The sequence below is a fragment of the Sitophilus oryzae genome, unplaced genomic scaffold (assembly GCF_002938485.1).
Source record: "Sitophilus oryzae breed Bouriz unplaced genomic scaffold, Soryzae_2.0 scaffold_122_pilon_pilon, whole genome shotgun sequence".
Taxonomy (NCBI): Eukaryota; Metazoa; Arthropoda; class Insecta; order Coleoptera; family Curculionidae; genus Sitophilus; species Sitophilus oryzae.
The window spans coordinates 64,267-77,118 of NW_022145871.1; the positions used below are offsets into that span (position 1 = coordinate 64,267).

A 12,852-nucleotide genomic window follows, 5' to 3' on the forward strand; every position below is an offset into this window, starting at 1 on the left:
AAATAAAATAATAAATAAAACAAATATGAAAAAACCAACAATTCTAATGTATATATTAAAATACAGTACAATAATAGGTATCTGATACCCTCACTTAACGTAGAATAATATTCTACCCAACTCAATACTATGTCCAACATGAGTTTCAAATATATCGGACCCTAATCGTTCCTGAAAATAATATTTTTTACATTGTTATACCATATTCTAAACTATTTATTTCAGTCACTTAGAAAGTTAATTTGTATTGAATAACTGTCTACCATTAAAGCAAATTTGGACTAGTATTTTTAATGGGCATATTCTGTGTATGGATATAAGTACTTCCTCCAGATTTTGGGTTCAACTAATTTATTCTTAAAACCTGAAACATCTACGTATAAAAAATAGACAGGTTACTAATTATAATAAATTTACCCTTAGAATTATACTTCTTTAACAAATAATTTCCATTGGTATACTTCTCCATGACAAGTAATCAACTTCCTAACATTTTTTTAATTGATGTAATACTTCCTCATGATGCGAAAAGAAAATCTTTTCTTTAGCACACAAGGACAAACGATATGTTGGCTTACTTTCAGATTAGTTAATTTTCCATAGATATCCTCATGTCAATTCAAAGACGATGAACATGAAAATGATCATCACATGAAACATCACAAACTAAAAACCTAATAAACAAGTTTATATCAATATAGAAATAAATTTAGTGTTCTTACCTATTGTCGTCCAAATCTACGTTAATAGATAATTAATTTTTTAGATTTTTTATCTTTTATTTTTAAATATATCTTTCGAACTACTGGTTTTAGTAATTATTAAATTAAACGAACTAAAAAGTCAAAAATATTAAACAATTAATTCTCTTGTCAATTGTCAATTTTCTCCAGGCACCGAACATTATCGATAACGCACGATCTACGACGATTACTCCTTTGATCTGATTGGACGGTTCAATGACGGTTGGTTGCGTATTTTAATGTATCCTGTACTTACTTATCTCTGGTCAAGGATACTATAGAGATAAGGATCACATATCACAGATAAGCATACAGATAAGGATAGTTTGGGATAGTTCAATTCCTATCTTCCTGCTATGGGGTGTAGAGGCAAAGGAGAACTTGTGTCTAGCCTAAGCCCGACCAATCACGTTAAGGTTTTTGACAAATACGAATGAATTAACACCACAGAACAGATTTACACACTCCAAATAACCACGCTAACCAACCGGTCAAGCTTAATAGTTGATTGCAGATGAAACTGTTTGGAAACACGGCGGAGTTTCTGCCAGTAGAGGGATAGATGGCGCTGCGTAGAAATTTCATCTAAAGTCCCTAGATATTCATCTAGGGACTTTAATTTCATCATGATTTTATCAAGTCATCCACAGAGTATAGTTTAATTAACAATTCGTTTGATTCTCTGTGGAGTAGTTGGAGTAGTTGATATTTATATAAAATGTTGATAATTTAACAGTGATATGCTTTGTTACCCTATGAATAAACATTGATATAAAGTTGCTTTCGCCAGAAACAATTATAATTAAATAATTTAATAAAATTTAATTTCTAAGTGACTTGGATCAGTTAGATCAGTAAATTAAATTGAATAAACGTCATTCCAAATTTGGCAATGTCTGTCAGTTTCTGTGAAGTGGAAGCGAATTGTGATTTGTTTTTTATGGGAATATTTTACGGATTTTTGAATTTAGAGTATTTTTTTTTGGACGATAGGATTGTGAAATTTAAAAGCCAAATGGTTTAATATATAAGATTAGTTAATCCCTGTGATAATTTTATGAAATTTCTCATAATCAAAACAAATTCTTTATAAAATGGCTGTCTCGAAATTTGGAAGATCATTAATTTTAAGTTTTATTTAAGGGTAATATTTATATCGAATCAAGAATTTGTATAACATTAAAAGCTTAATTTTAAAGGTTGTTCAGTAATTTATGTAAGTGTACGCTTTTAGATAAATAAATATACAAATTTGCAAAGACAAATAAGTAATTTTAAAAAAAGATTTTTTTTATTTATTTATTTAAACAGTATAATCATTAATCATTAGGTTGAAAATATATTTGTATTCTTATTTATACTCTATACCCTTGTATTATTTATAAGCCCTATATGTCCTGTTTTATTTGAAAAAATATGCTTCGAGTCATCGAGAATAGATTTAATAACAATTTTGTCTCTTGGCTTTGTGTATTATATAATGTGTATTGTAAGATGTTTCTATTTGAATAGGTCATTAAAGTTCAGATTAAAGTTATACCAAATTATATTCACGGTAACTATATGTCTTTTATATAATAAATTATTTATTTATAATTTATAACCTTTTTATAATTATATAACTGATTGTATAAATTCTGATAACTTTTATATATACTTGTATAGTGTTGAATGTGTTATATGTAATTTTATTAACAATGTTTATAATAAAATAATCAAGTTACAAATTTTTCGTGTTTTATTCTAATTTCAGGGATAATTTCAACCTAGATTATTAATTTATTTGTATCAAAATACATTATTTTATTTTGTAAAAAATGTTTTTTGTTACAAATAATAAGTTCATAATCTAGATTGAAATTACCAAATATAAGTAAAAAACTTATGAACTGGCAGTAAAGATCCATTTAAAAAATATGGCGCGAACTTTTAGTTCTGCCAGTAGCCCGCTTGGATCGCGTCGAGCGCGTGTTTCCAGGCTTTAACATAGGAGTTTTCATTTCTTTCAGTTAGTTATTCTATGGTTGACTGCTATGACTAGACACTTCTGTAAGACGATGGCAAAGAGTAGATATCTTATCTACTTGTGTTATCTACTCTTTGACGATTATTCTAATTTCAGGGATAATTTCAACCTAGATTATTAATTTATTTGTATCAAAATACATTATTTTTATTTTGTAAAATGTTTTGTTACAAATAAGTTCATAATCTAGATTGAAATTACCAAATATAAGTAAAAAACTTATGAACTGGCAGTAAAGGTCCATTTAAAAATATGGCGCGAACTTTTAGTTCTGCCAGTAGCCCGCTTGGATCGCGTCGAGCGCGTGTTTCCAGGCTTTAACATAGGAGTTTTCATTTCTTTCAGTTAGTTATTCTATGCTTTATCTATTAATGCTCTATTTGATATTATATTATTTGCTGATTGATAGTTGGTAAATTCAATTGATATTCTATTTAAGCCTTTATTGTTAATTTTTTTTATATCAGTTAAATTTAAATTAAATATTTCTCTGGCAATCTTAATATTGTTAAATCTGCCAATATTATAACCAACAGCATCTGTAGATTCCAAATATACTACGTACGGGCCATAGTCGTTTTTAGCATAGTAAATTGTTTTTTTTTGTATCGGAATTCAAGTCCGTCATGACCGAATTCCTATCTGTTTTTGTTCTATCAACTTCCATATTATCAAGAATTTGAGTATTAATATTACTAGGGGGGGGATCCGTCCCCCCCTCACTATTCGTAGTTGTAAAAATTTGTTACTTGTTTTTGTTAATTTAAATAAAAAAAAAAGGAAAATTACGATAGATGATATCTACTTGTTGCAGGCAAGCAAATGTAACTAAATATAAGCAAATGCTCAACTTACCACGATAGACGTAAGACTTCAATAATTGTTAAAAGGATAAATAAAGCCTCTCTTCAGCTCGTGAGCTCAGCCGTCAAATCTAGCTAGTTCGCTGCTGCTTCGACGATGGTCTTCACAGCACTGAGTCACAAAATAGAAATCATCATTGATTTCTATTTCGTGACTGAGTTATCTATGGTTACTTTTCATTTTTTAGATTCATGTGTTTTTAGCGCCACTGTGGTTATTTGGCGAACCCTTATTCTTCCCATTTTATGACCACTTTTTCAATAAAAGTCTCGTAAGGGTGCAGCCACACTATCCTAAAAACGGCGTATCGGCGTAACGGCGTAATGACCTTGAATATATTTCCAGTAATTCTATTGGCTGAAACATTCATCTGTCAGAAATTTTATCTGTCAAATTCATCTGTCAAAAATTTCAGCCAATAGAATTACTGAAACTAAAGGTCGTTACACGCCAATACATAGACCTGAATGATAATAAGCTACACCAGCTACTTTTACCTCTACACTCCATAGACGATGGTAAGGAGAAATAACTCTTATAGGACTTTTATTCCAAAAGTGGTCGTTCACTCTCTTCCAATTAACCTCACTGCCATCAAAAATAACTCCTCAAATAAAAATAAATATAACCAAACATTAAACATTGGCTAATGGGACGAAAAGGAACCAAGCCAGACCCAAGCCAATGAAGAGAAATTAATTTCCTCTTCGCAAACTACTACTACTAAGCTACTACTACTACTAATAACCAAACATTACCCAAAAAAAGTTTTGTTTTTATTTTTTAGAATATAAAATAATTATTGTTTATCAATATTTTGGATAATGATGTGGATTCGGTGGCTGACCTTGAAACGAGTTTTTGCTGCGTATAGTCACAGACTAGTGTTCCCAACTCTCAAAAATTTATCTCCCAAAAAATCTAAACACTCGCATCAAAAATCCTCAAAATATCCCTAAAAACCTAAAAAAATATCCCGATAAAACCCTAAAATATAAATAATAATAAATAAACAATTTGTTGTGTTTTAAGTGGTTGACCATGAGGGTGCAGCCAGCCACACCATCCTAAAAACGGCGTATCGGCGTAACGACCTTGAATCGATTTCCAGTATTCTATTGGCTGAAATTTTGACAGATGGTGACAGATAAAATTTCCTGACAGATGGTGGCAGCCAATAGAATTGAAATGTCAAGTCATTACACTCGACACATACAGCCTACGCCGACAGGATAGTGTGGCTGCACCCTGAAACGTCTGATCACAGCAACGTAGCCAACTGTTCGAAACTTTCCATTAAAGCAGATTAAAGCAGTATCAAACCTTCTTAAATCCAAACAACTAAAATCCCAACAACTGTTCTCCAAGATTCGGTGATTAAAATAAATAAATTATTTTGTTTTATTGATACTTTCCTATTAATTTTCAAAAATAGCAGTAGCGGTCTTATCTCCTCTTTGGTAACGGTAAAATTCCATTGAAGTACATCCTTGAAAATATCCCCAAAAATTTAATGTTTTTAAAAAAAAATCCCCATATAGATTTTTTCTCCCCAAATTTAGGGATAAAATCCCGGAGTTGGTAACACTGTCACAGACACTACGCATGCGCACATCTTTGATGTTGCCAGATTGCAAGTTATTTTGGAATTATTTTCAGTAGAAAACAAATATGTGCTTTTCAATGTTTTTTTTGTCAATATATAACGTATGATCGAAAAAGCGGCGTCCAGTTGGCTGGGAAATGACGATTGAGGACATTTCCCATATAAAATGACAGCGATCTTCATTTCATAGTCATCGCTGACGCTATTTTTTTTTCAATCATAGTACAATATTTATATTATTATTTTAATATTTCTATTAAACACGTGAACGCTTATTATGTATTTTCATAGTCAATAAAATTAAATAGAAATAAAACTCCAGATTCCTATGATTAATATAATTGCTCTAGATCAGCGGTCGCCAACCTCTTCAATGTGTTGAGCTACTATGTTAATTTTGGAATAAACAGTGAGGTACCCACACGGAAGCCACGTAACGCAACGTAAATGAAATAATCCAGAGTTAATTTATCATTATATGTATTTATTTTACTATTTAACTGGTAATACATAATACATGTCATAGGTACTAATAATAAACTAATAACAAAACAACTAATATTACTAGTACGTACTTGTTCATAGCTACATTCCTACCTACCAAACGAAGGTGTTTGAAAAATAAACACAAACTTTTATCCAGCCACAACGGCATGTCACGTAAGATTTAAAAATTGTTATTAATATCAACAAAAAAGTAACGCACTATCATAAACATAAACATTGAGAAATAAAAAAGCACGTTCAATGGGAAGGCTGACACTCAGACTCATCGATAATTTTTTAATGTTTGCAGTATAATTTGATACAGCCATTCGAATACAATTATCCAAATGTTCATCTGTAAGTCGATTGCGATATTTGTTCTTAATAAACTTCATATTGGAAAAAGAAGATTCACACAAATAGGTTGAACTGAATAATGCTTTCACTTTCAAGGCAACACGGCATAGAACTGAATATTTGTCTTTGCTTACAATAGACCAGATACATTTGGTACTTGAGACTAACGATTTTAAGGCTAAATCATTTTGAAACTCAATTACTTCCATTTCTGTTGCAGCGATGTCTTCGCCAAAGTTCTGCATAACACAAGTTGCAAACTGTTGGATATCAATTTCCATAAAGGGTGAACCAACAAACTGCGCTACTAAAGCCATTTCGTCGAAGTCCTTAAAACGATTTTTGAAGTTATTCTTCAAGGTAGAAACTATTTCTACATGATATTTGCTGTCATAGGGTTCTAATGGATTTTGAGATATCTTTTCTGAAAGAATAGGAAAATGCTTGGCATCGCTGTTAATTAGGTTTTGTTCCCAAAACTCCAGCTTTCTGATAAATGCTTTTATATCAGAAATCATTTCCGCTAGTTCTTTGTCTCTCCCCTGAAGCTGCAAATTAAGTTCGTTTAATTTCTCTGTAATGTCCACGAGAAAACCAAAATCCCGAAGCCAGATTGAATTTTCTAGTTCCGGAATCGGTTCATCGCGTTGTTTGAAAAATTGAACTATGCCAGATAGGACATCATTAAAACGTTTCAGCACTCGTCCTCTACTTAGCCATCGGACTCCAGAGTGAAGGAGTAGGTCCCCGTATTGACAGTCGACTTCATCGGCCAAAGTTTTGAATAATCTTCTTTGTAATGCTTGAGCTCTAATCTTGTTCACAATTTTTACCACCAGTTTCATAACGTTGTTTAGTTTCAGAAAATTTCCACATAATGCTTGCTGATGGATAATGCAGTGGTAAGAGAGAAATTGCGGAAAAGTTTCATCTTTACGACATAACGCCACCAGACCCTTATCACAACCCACCATAGCTGGAGCGCCATCGGTTGTCAAGCCTACCATTTTCGATTGGAATTTTCTCGGAAGAAATAATATTTTAAATGAAAACAACTCCCTGTCCAGTAGTGTATCCTTTCAGTGGAATAAACTTCAAAAGATCTTCTTTAATCGTAAAATCACTAAAAACCATCCTGACGAACACGGCCATCTGGGCAGTCTCAACCACATCTGTTGATTCATCCAGTTGAAGTGAAAAATAAACACAGTTATCTAAGTCAGTTCTTAACTGTAAAAAAATATCATTGCTCATTACTTCTACACGTCTCATCACTGTATTAGCAGAAAGTTGCATAGATTTTATAGCTGAAAGTATCTCGTCTTTATTTCTAAAGTTGGCAAATAACAAATCAGCAGCTTCTAAAAACGCCTGTTTTATCATTTCCCCGTCTTCATAAGGTTTCTTTTTTTGTGCAATTATCTGGGACACACGGTACGATGCTTCAGTTGCAGCCTTATTTTTGTCGACTGTTCTTAAAAATATTGATTGTTGTCCGATTAACTGATTTTTTAACTGTTTCAGTTTCTCCTTTCTGGCGACAGAATGTAGTGGGAATGATTTTTCAAAATTAGAATGTACAGTTGTATGATGTCTCTCAATATTTCCTTTTTTAGCAACGGAGACCGAAGTATTACATAACAAACACACATTTTTACCTTTAACTTCTGTAAAAAAGTACTGTTCTTCCCATTCCGAATGAAAGTGGTATGTCTTTACCTTCTTACTACTGCTTGCCATAATATTCTTTTTTGTTGTTCTCTACTAAGTACTAACCCAACCGCTGGACGTTGGTTATGCGTTCAGGTTCAGTTTTAAACTAAGCCACAGAATATACTAACGAAAAAGAAGCCCAAGTTCCTTGTAATAAATCGGTTCCATTTTCGTAACGCCATCTCTCGACATAGCTGACATTATAGGTTAGCAAAAGGGGTGCGGGGCCGGGGGGAATTGTAAAATACACTTTTTTATTTTAATTATTTTTATTCGCTATTGCAATTTTATTTTTAAAACATATTATGTGAAACAATCACATAATATGTCAAAAATAAAATTACAAGCAGAAACAAAAGGAATTAAATAATCTGAAGTTTACTGATAAAAAAGATAGGCTATGCAAATTCATAAGTATATTAAGTATAACCTCTTTGGTATAACATTGTTAAACAAGCATTAACAAATCATAACATATCCAGATCATAAATTTAAAAAAGTACTATTACATAAAAACAGGTGATACAATACTTCAAAATTAATTTAACATAATATCAAAACCAAAATCAAACTGCAAACACAACCACTTATCACAGAAATTAACACACACTTCCGCGGCAAATGTCCAAGAAAGACTGATCATTCTGATTGGTCCTGGTCCGGTCGTAGCTCAAGTCGTATTGTCGGTAAGCAAAATCCCTGTCCAAAAATTTTGACGATCAGCGCCATCATCCGTCATAATTGGGAAACTTTTGCTGGAACCATTTTTAATATTTCACTTACATGGCCCTGAACTAAGCGCAATGTCGCCGCACCGTGCGTATTTATACCGTTCAAAGCAATCCAGACCGTTCTCTCTCGAACACTAACGCGCTGGTCCGGCCGGTCGGTTCTAGCCGCTTCTAGCTTGATGGCGTCAGCGGCATCGCTCACCGCAACGTTGCCGCTGTTTATGTTTAATATTATGACAATTACATTTTTTTGTAAATTTAAATTTTTACCTTAATGTGATTTTTGCAGTTTGTGTTTTTAAAATTGTGAGAGCTACCAGAATTGCATCCGCGAGCTACCGGTAGCTCGCGATCGACAGGTTGGCGACCGCTGCTCTAGATTATTATGCTACGTTTAAAAAGTGCTTTATTAAAAATTGTAGCTCCATATCATGTTCATAATAGGTTTTTTTTAACGTTCCATCAAAACTACGGAGGCCTTAAAAGGCCTTTTAGCCTCCGTAATTAAAATTGTAGAATCGACTTCAGCAACATTAAGAGTTACCTTGTTTAATTCTGCTTATACATATATTGCATTAATTTTTCTGCTACCTTAAGATTTCTTTATTCTTACACCTAATTTATGTGATTTTCTTAGCATATATGATTTATAAACCATATTTTTTTTTTTTTTTTTTTTTTTAAATTATGCAAAAATTAAGATATTTTAACATTTATTTTCCAGACAAAGCATAATATAGTATTAAGATTAAGACATAACAAATATTATAAGAAAGATCTTAATATAAATCACAAACTAACTAAGTCTTAATTTCGTCTTGTATAAATACAGGTATAAAACACAGAACCTCTTTGACAGAACATCAGATAAGATCAAAACTCAACCTTCACCATATTGTCAAGATTTGGCATTATAGTTAACAAGATATTACAGTAAATGAAGGAAAGAATATCAAAGTACACTATATTAAATACTGTAATATATTCTACGACACAAACCATCTCCCTTCTAAAGAGAAAAAGATAAAACATAAAAACATTTTTTTACATATTTAAATTTCTACATATGTATATATGTCTAAAATTGTTATTAATCCACCAACTTAATATTTTCAAGAAATTATGATACAAACATTATAATCAAAGTATATTATATTAGTAACATTATAGGTAAAATGTTACCTCTATCTCCCATTGACGTGTATTGTTCTATAAGAACTATTGTTGCCTGTAAATAACTAGAAATTAAATAATTTGAAAGAAATAAAATAATTCTAATAAGTTTAAAACCATTACGAAAAAATCCGTAAATGATAATTTTTAATTCTAATGTAAATATATAAATAAATGTTATTATTATTACAATTTTATATATTCATAATACTTTCATTTCACAATCTCCATTATCCTTCTTACCTTAATTTTGGATATCAAGATAAATCTGAAATTATAAAATTAATTATAGAATTTGTATTATTATTGATTAACACTCAAAAAAAAAATTTCAACTGCAAATAATTCGAAAATAAACTGCAATTTGTCAACATCGACGATGTGCGCTTGCGTAGTATCGATGATCAAATGCAGCGAATATGGGCTTCAGGGTCAGCCACCGGATCCACACCTTTTACCATAGAATAACTAACTGAAAGAAATGAAAACTCCTATGTTAAAGCCTGGAAACACGCGCCCGACGCGATCCAAGCGGGCTACTGACAGAACTAAAAGTTCGCGCCATATTTTTAAATGGACCTTTACTGCCAGTTCATAAGTTTTTTACTTATATTTGGTAATTTCAATCTAGATTATGAACTTATTTGTAACAAAACATTTTACAAAATAAAAATAATGTATTTTGATACAAATAAATTAATAATCTAGGTTGAAATTATCCCTGAAATTAGAATAAAACACGAAAAAAATTTGTAACTTGATTATTTTATTATAACATTGTCAATAAAATTACATATAACACATTCAACACTATACAAGTATATATAAAAGTTATCAGAATTTATACAATCAGTTATAAGTAATTAAAAAAAAGGTTATAAATTATAAATAAATAATTCATTATATAAAAGATATATAGTTACCGTGAATATAATTTGGTATAACTTTAATCTCAACTTTAATGACCTATTCAAATAGAAACATCTTATAATTCACATTATATAATACACAAAGCCAAGGGACAAAATTGTTATTAAATCTATTCTCGATGACTCGAAGCATTTTTTTTCAAATAAAACAGGACATATATAGGGCTTATAAATAATACAAGGGTATAGAAAATATATAAATAAGTAAATGCAAATATATTTTCAACCTAATGGTTAATGATTATACTCGTTTATAAATAAATGATCTTTTAAAATTACTTGTTTGTCTTTGCAAATTTATATTTAATATTTATCTAAAGGCGTACACTTACATATATTACTGCACAACCTTTAAAATTAAGCTTTTAATATGTTATACAAATTCTTGATTCGATATAAATACAATTAAATAAAACTTTAAAATTAATGATCTTCCAAATTTCTGACACAGCCATTTTGTTGAAAGAATTTGTTTGTATGAAATTTCATAAAAAATTATAACAGAGTTAATTAATCTTATATATTAAACTACTTGGCTTTTAAATTTTACAATCCTATCGTCCAAATACTCTAAATTCGCAAAATCGTAAAATATTCCCCATAAATCACAATTCACTTCCACTTCACAGAAACTGACAGACATTGCCAAACACAATTGCCAAATATGGATTGCCGTTTAATTTTTTCAATTTATTTTACTTATAGAAAATTAAAAAAAAAAAAAAAAATTAAATTTTTTATTAAATTATTTTAATTATAATTGTTTCTGGCGAAAACAACTTCATATCAATGTTTATTCATAAGGTAACAAAGCACATCACTGTAAAATTTATCAGACATTGCTTATATAAATATTTATATTTTTCAACTACTCCAACTACTTGGCTCCAATTACTCCACAAGAGAATCAAACGAATGTGGTTAAATTAACTATACTCTGTGGATGATTTGATAAAATCATGATGAAATTAAAGTCCCTAGATGAATATCTAGGGACTTTAGATGAAATTAAAGTCCCTAGATATATAAAGTACCGCAATTACCGCTATATTGGCGCCAAAACTAGCGGCAAATTTAAAAAAAGGAGGCCAACTTTCCGGCTGTTATCGGCTTTTTTAAAGGGCAGCTGGTTCCGGTCCGGGCGCAATATGGCAGACCAACATTGACAGGCAAGCGTAAAATAAATCATTTATTAATTGTAATAGAATTACGTTTATTATATACAATTTACCCTCATTTTAAAACGTAAATATCAAGGTTTGTTATTTTATATTGCAATTTCATAAATTTAATTTTTTAGCTGCCCTATCTATGTTAAGGAGTTAATATACGCAGAATGTGTTTCCTCTCGGGTCCACCACAGAATGTTTTTCAGTTGTTTTTTATTTTATTTTTATGTTAGCTTTTAGCGCAAAGTACGCCAAAAGAATTATAGTGTATAGTGGTTAATAGCGTAAGAAGAAAAAAGTTAGAATAAACATTTAGCATTTTTAGTACTTAATATTCAATAATAAACAAAATAAAAAAAAAAACTTTGTTTGTTGATGAGAAAACGAGGGCTACCTATACAATAAGTAAACTTTCCCTATTATAACCAGTTATGCTGTAGTTAGTTTTTACAAATAAGCATGATTTAACGAAAGTCTGTGGAACTATGAATCTAGGAATAAGCCCTACAACTTAAATTTGAAAGGGCCCTTTATTACGAGAAAAATTTTTGAACCATGGTTGAACAAATATAAATGTAATAATTAAATTGATATGATACATAACTGCTATTATTTTGAAATATATTAATATATTGATAGAAAGGATTGTTTTTCAATTAGTATTACTTCAGTAAGTTTCAGCATTTTTAAAACGTATGTAATTTTTATTTTGTGGCAACTTTAATCTTAAAAAATAACTTAGAAAGAAGCTTGAAACGCATAGGGGCTCTTTATGTGTGCTGTATAATTAAGGTTTGTTTGTTATGGAGTCATTTTTATACAACAAAATTATTATTAGTTGAATTAAAAGAGCAAGTTAATACCACATAATTCAATAAAATATATTTTTATTAATTTATAAGTTTGAGTTATATTTTATTAAAACAAGTTTCATAGTCATAATGTTTAAGTATCATTTATTATAAAAAAAAAAAAAAAAAAAAAAAAAAAAAAACATTGAAATAAAACTGTAATTTATTGTTATATAATTAATTAAAGTAGGCATTAATTTACCA

General features: G+C 30.2%; 2 protein-coding genes and 1 long non-coding RNA gene across 4 annotated transcripts; all 3 read right to left on the reverse strand.

Moving 5' to 3' along the window:
- Positions 1-28: 28 nt before the first annotated feature.
- LOC115874134 lies at positions 29-784 on the reverse strand. 2 transcript variants are annotated; one of them, XR_004048777.1, is made up of 4 exons: positions 723-784; positions 418-674; positions 264-364; positions 29-171 (listed from the first exon to the last, which is right to left on the reverse strand). It is a non-coding gene; the product is annotated as an uncharacterized LOC115874134 (long non-coding RNA). The 2 variants fall into 2 exon arrangements; XR_004048776.1 differs by having other exon boundaries at positions 230-364.
- A 5,141-nt stretch (positions 785-5,925) lies between these two features.
- On the reverse strand, positions 5,926-7,089 carry LOC115874137 (general transcription factor II-I repeat domain-containing protein 2-like). Its single transcript, XM_030889228.1, has one exon. It carries the CDS (start codon positions 7,087-7,089, stop codon positions 5,926-5,928), a length of 1,164 nt encoding a protein of 387 aa, XP_030745088.1.
- Positions 7,090-7,123: 34 nt separating this feature from the next.
- LOC115874159 (general transcription factor II-I repeat domain-containing protein 2-like) lies at positions 7,124-7,822 on the reverse strand. Its single transcript, XM_030889264.1, has one exon. It carries the CDS (start codon positions 7,820-7,822, stop codon positions 7,124-7,126), a length of 699 nt encoding a protein of 232 aa, XP_030745124.1.
- Positions 7,823-12,852: the final 5,030 nt, after the last annotated feature.

Excerpts from the sequence above, each read along its gene's own strand:
- LOC115874137 (XM_030889228.1), bottom strand. The coding sequence starts at position 7,089 with ATGGTAGGCTTGACAACCGATGGCGCTCCAGCTATGGTGGGTTGTGAT.
- LOC115874159 (XM_030889264.1), bottom strand. The coding sequence starts at position 7,822 with ATGGCAAGCAGTAGTAAGAAGGTAAAGACATACCACTTTCATTCGGAA.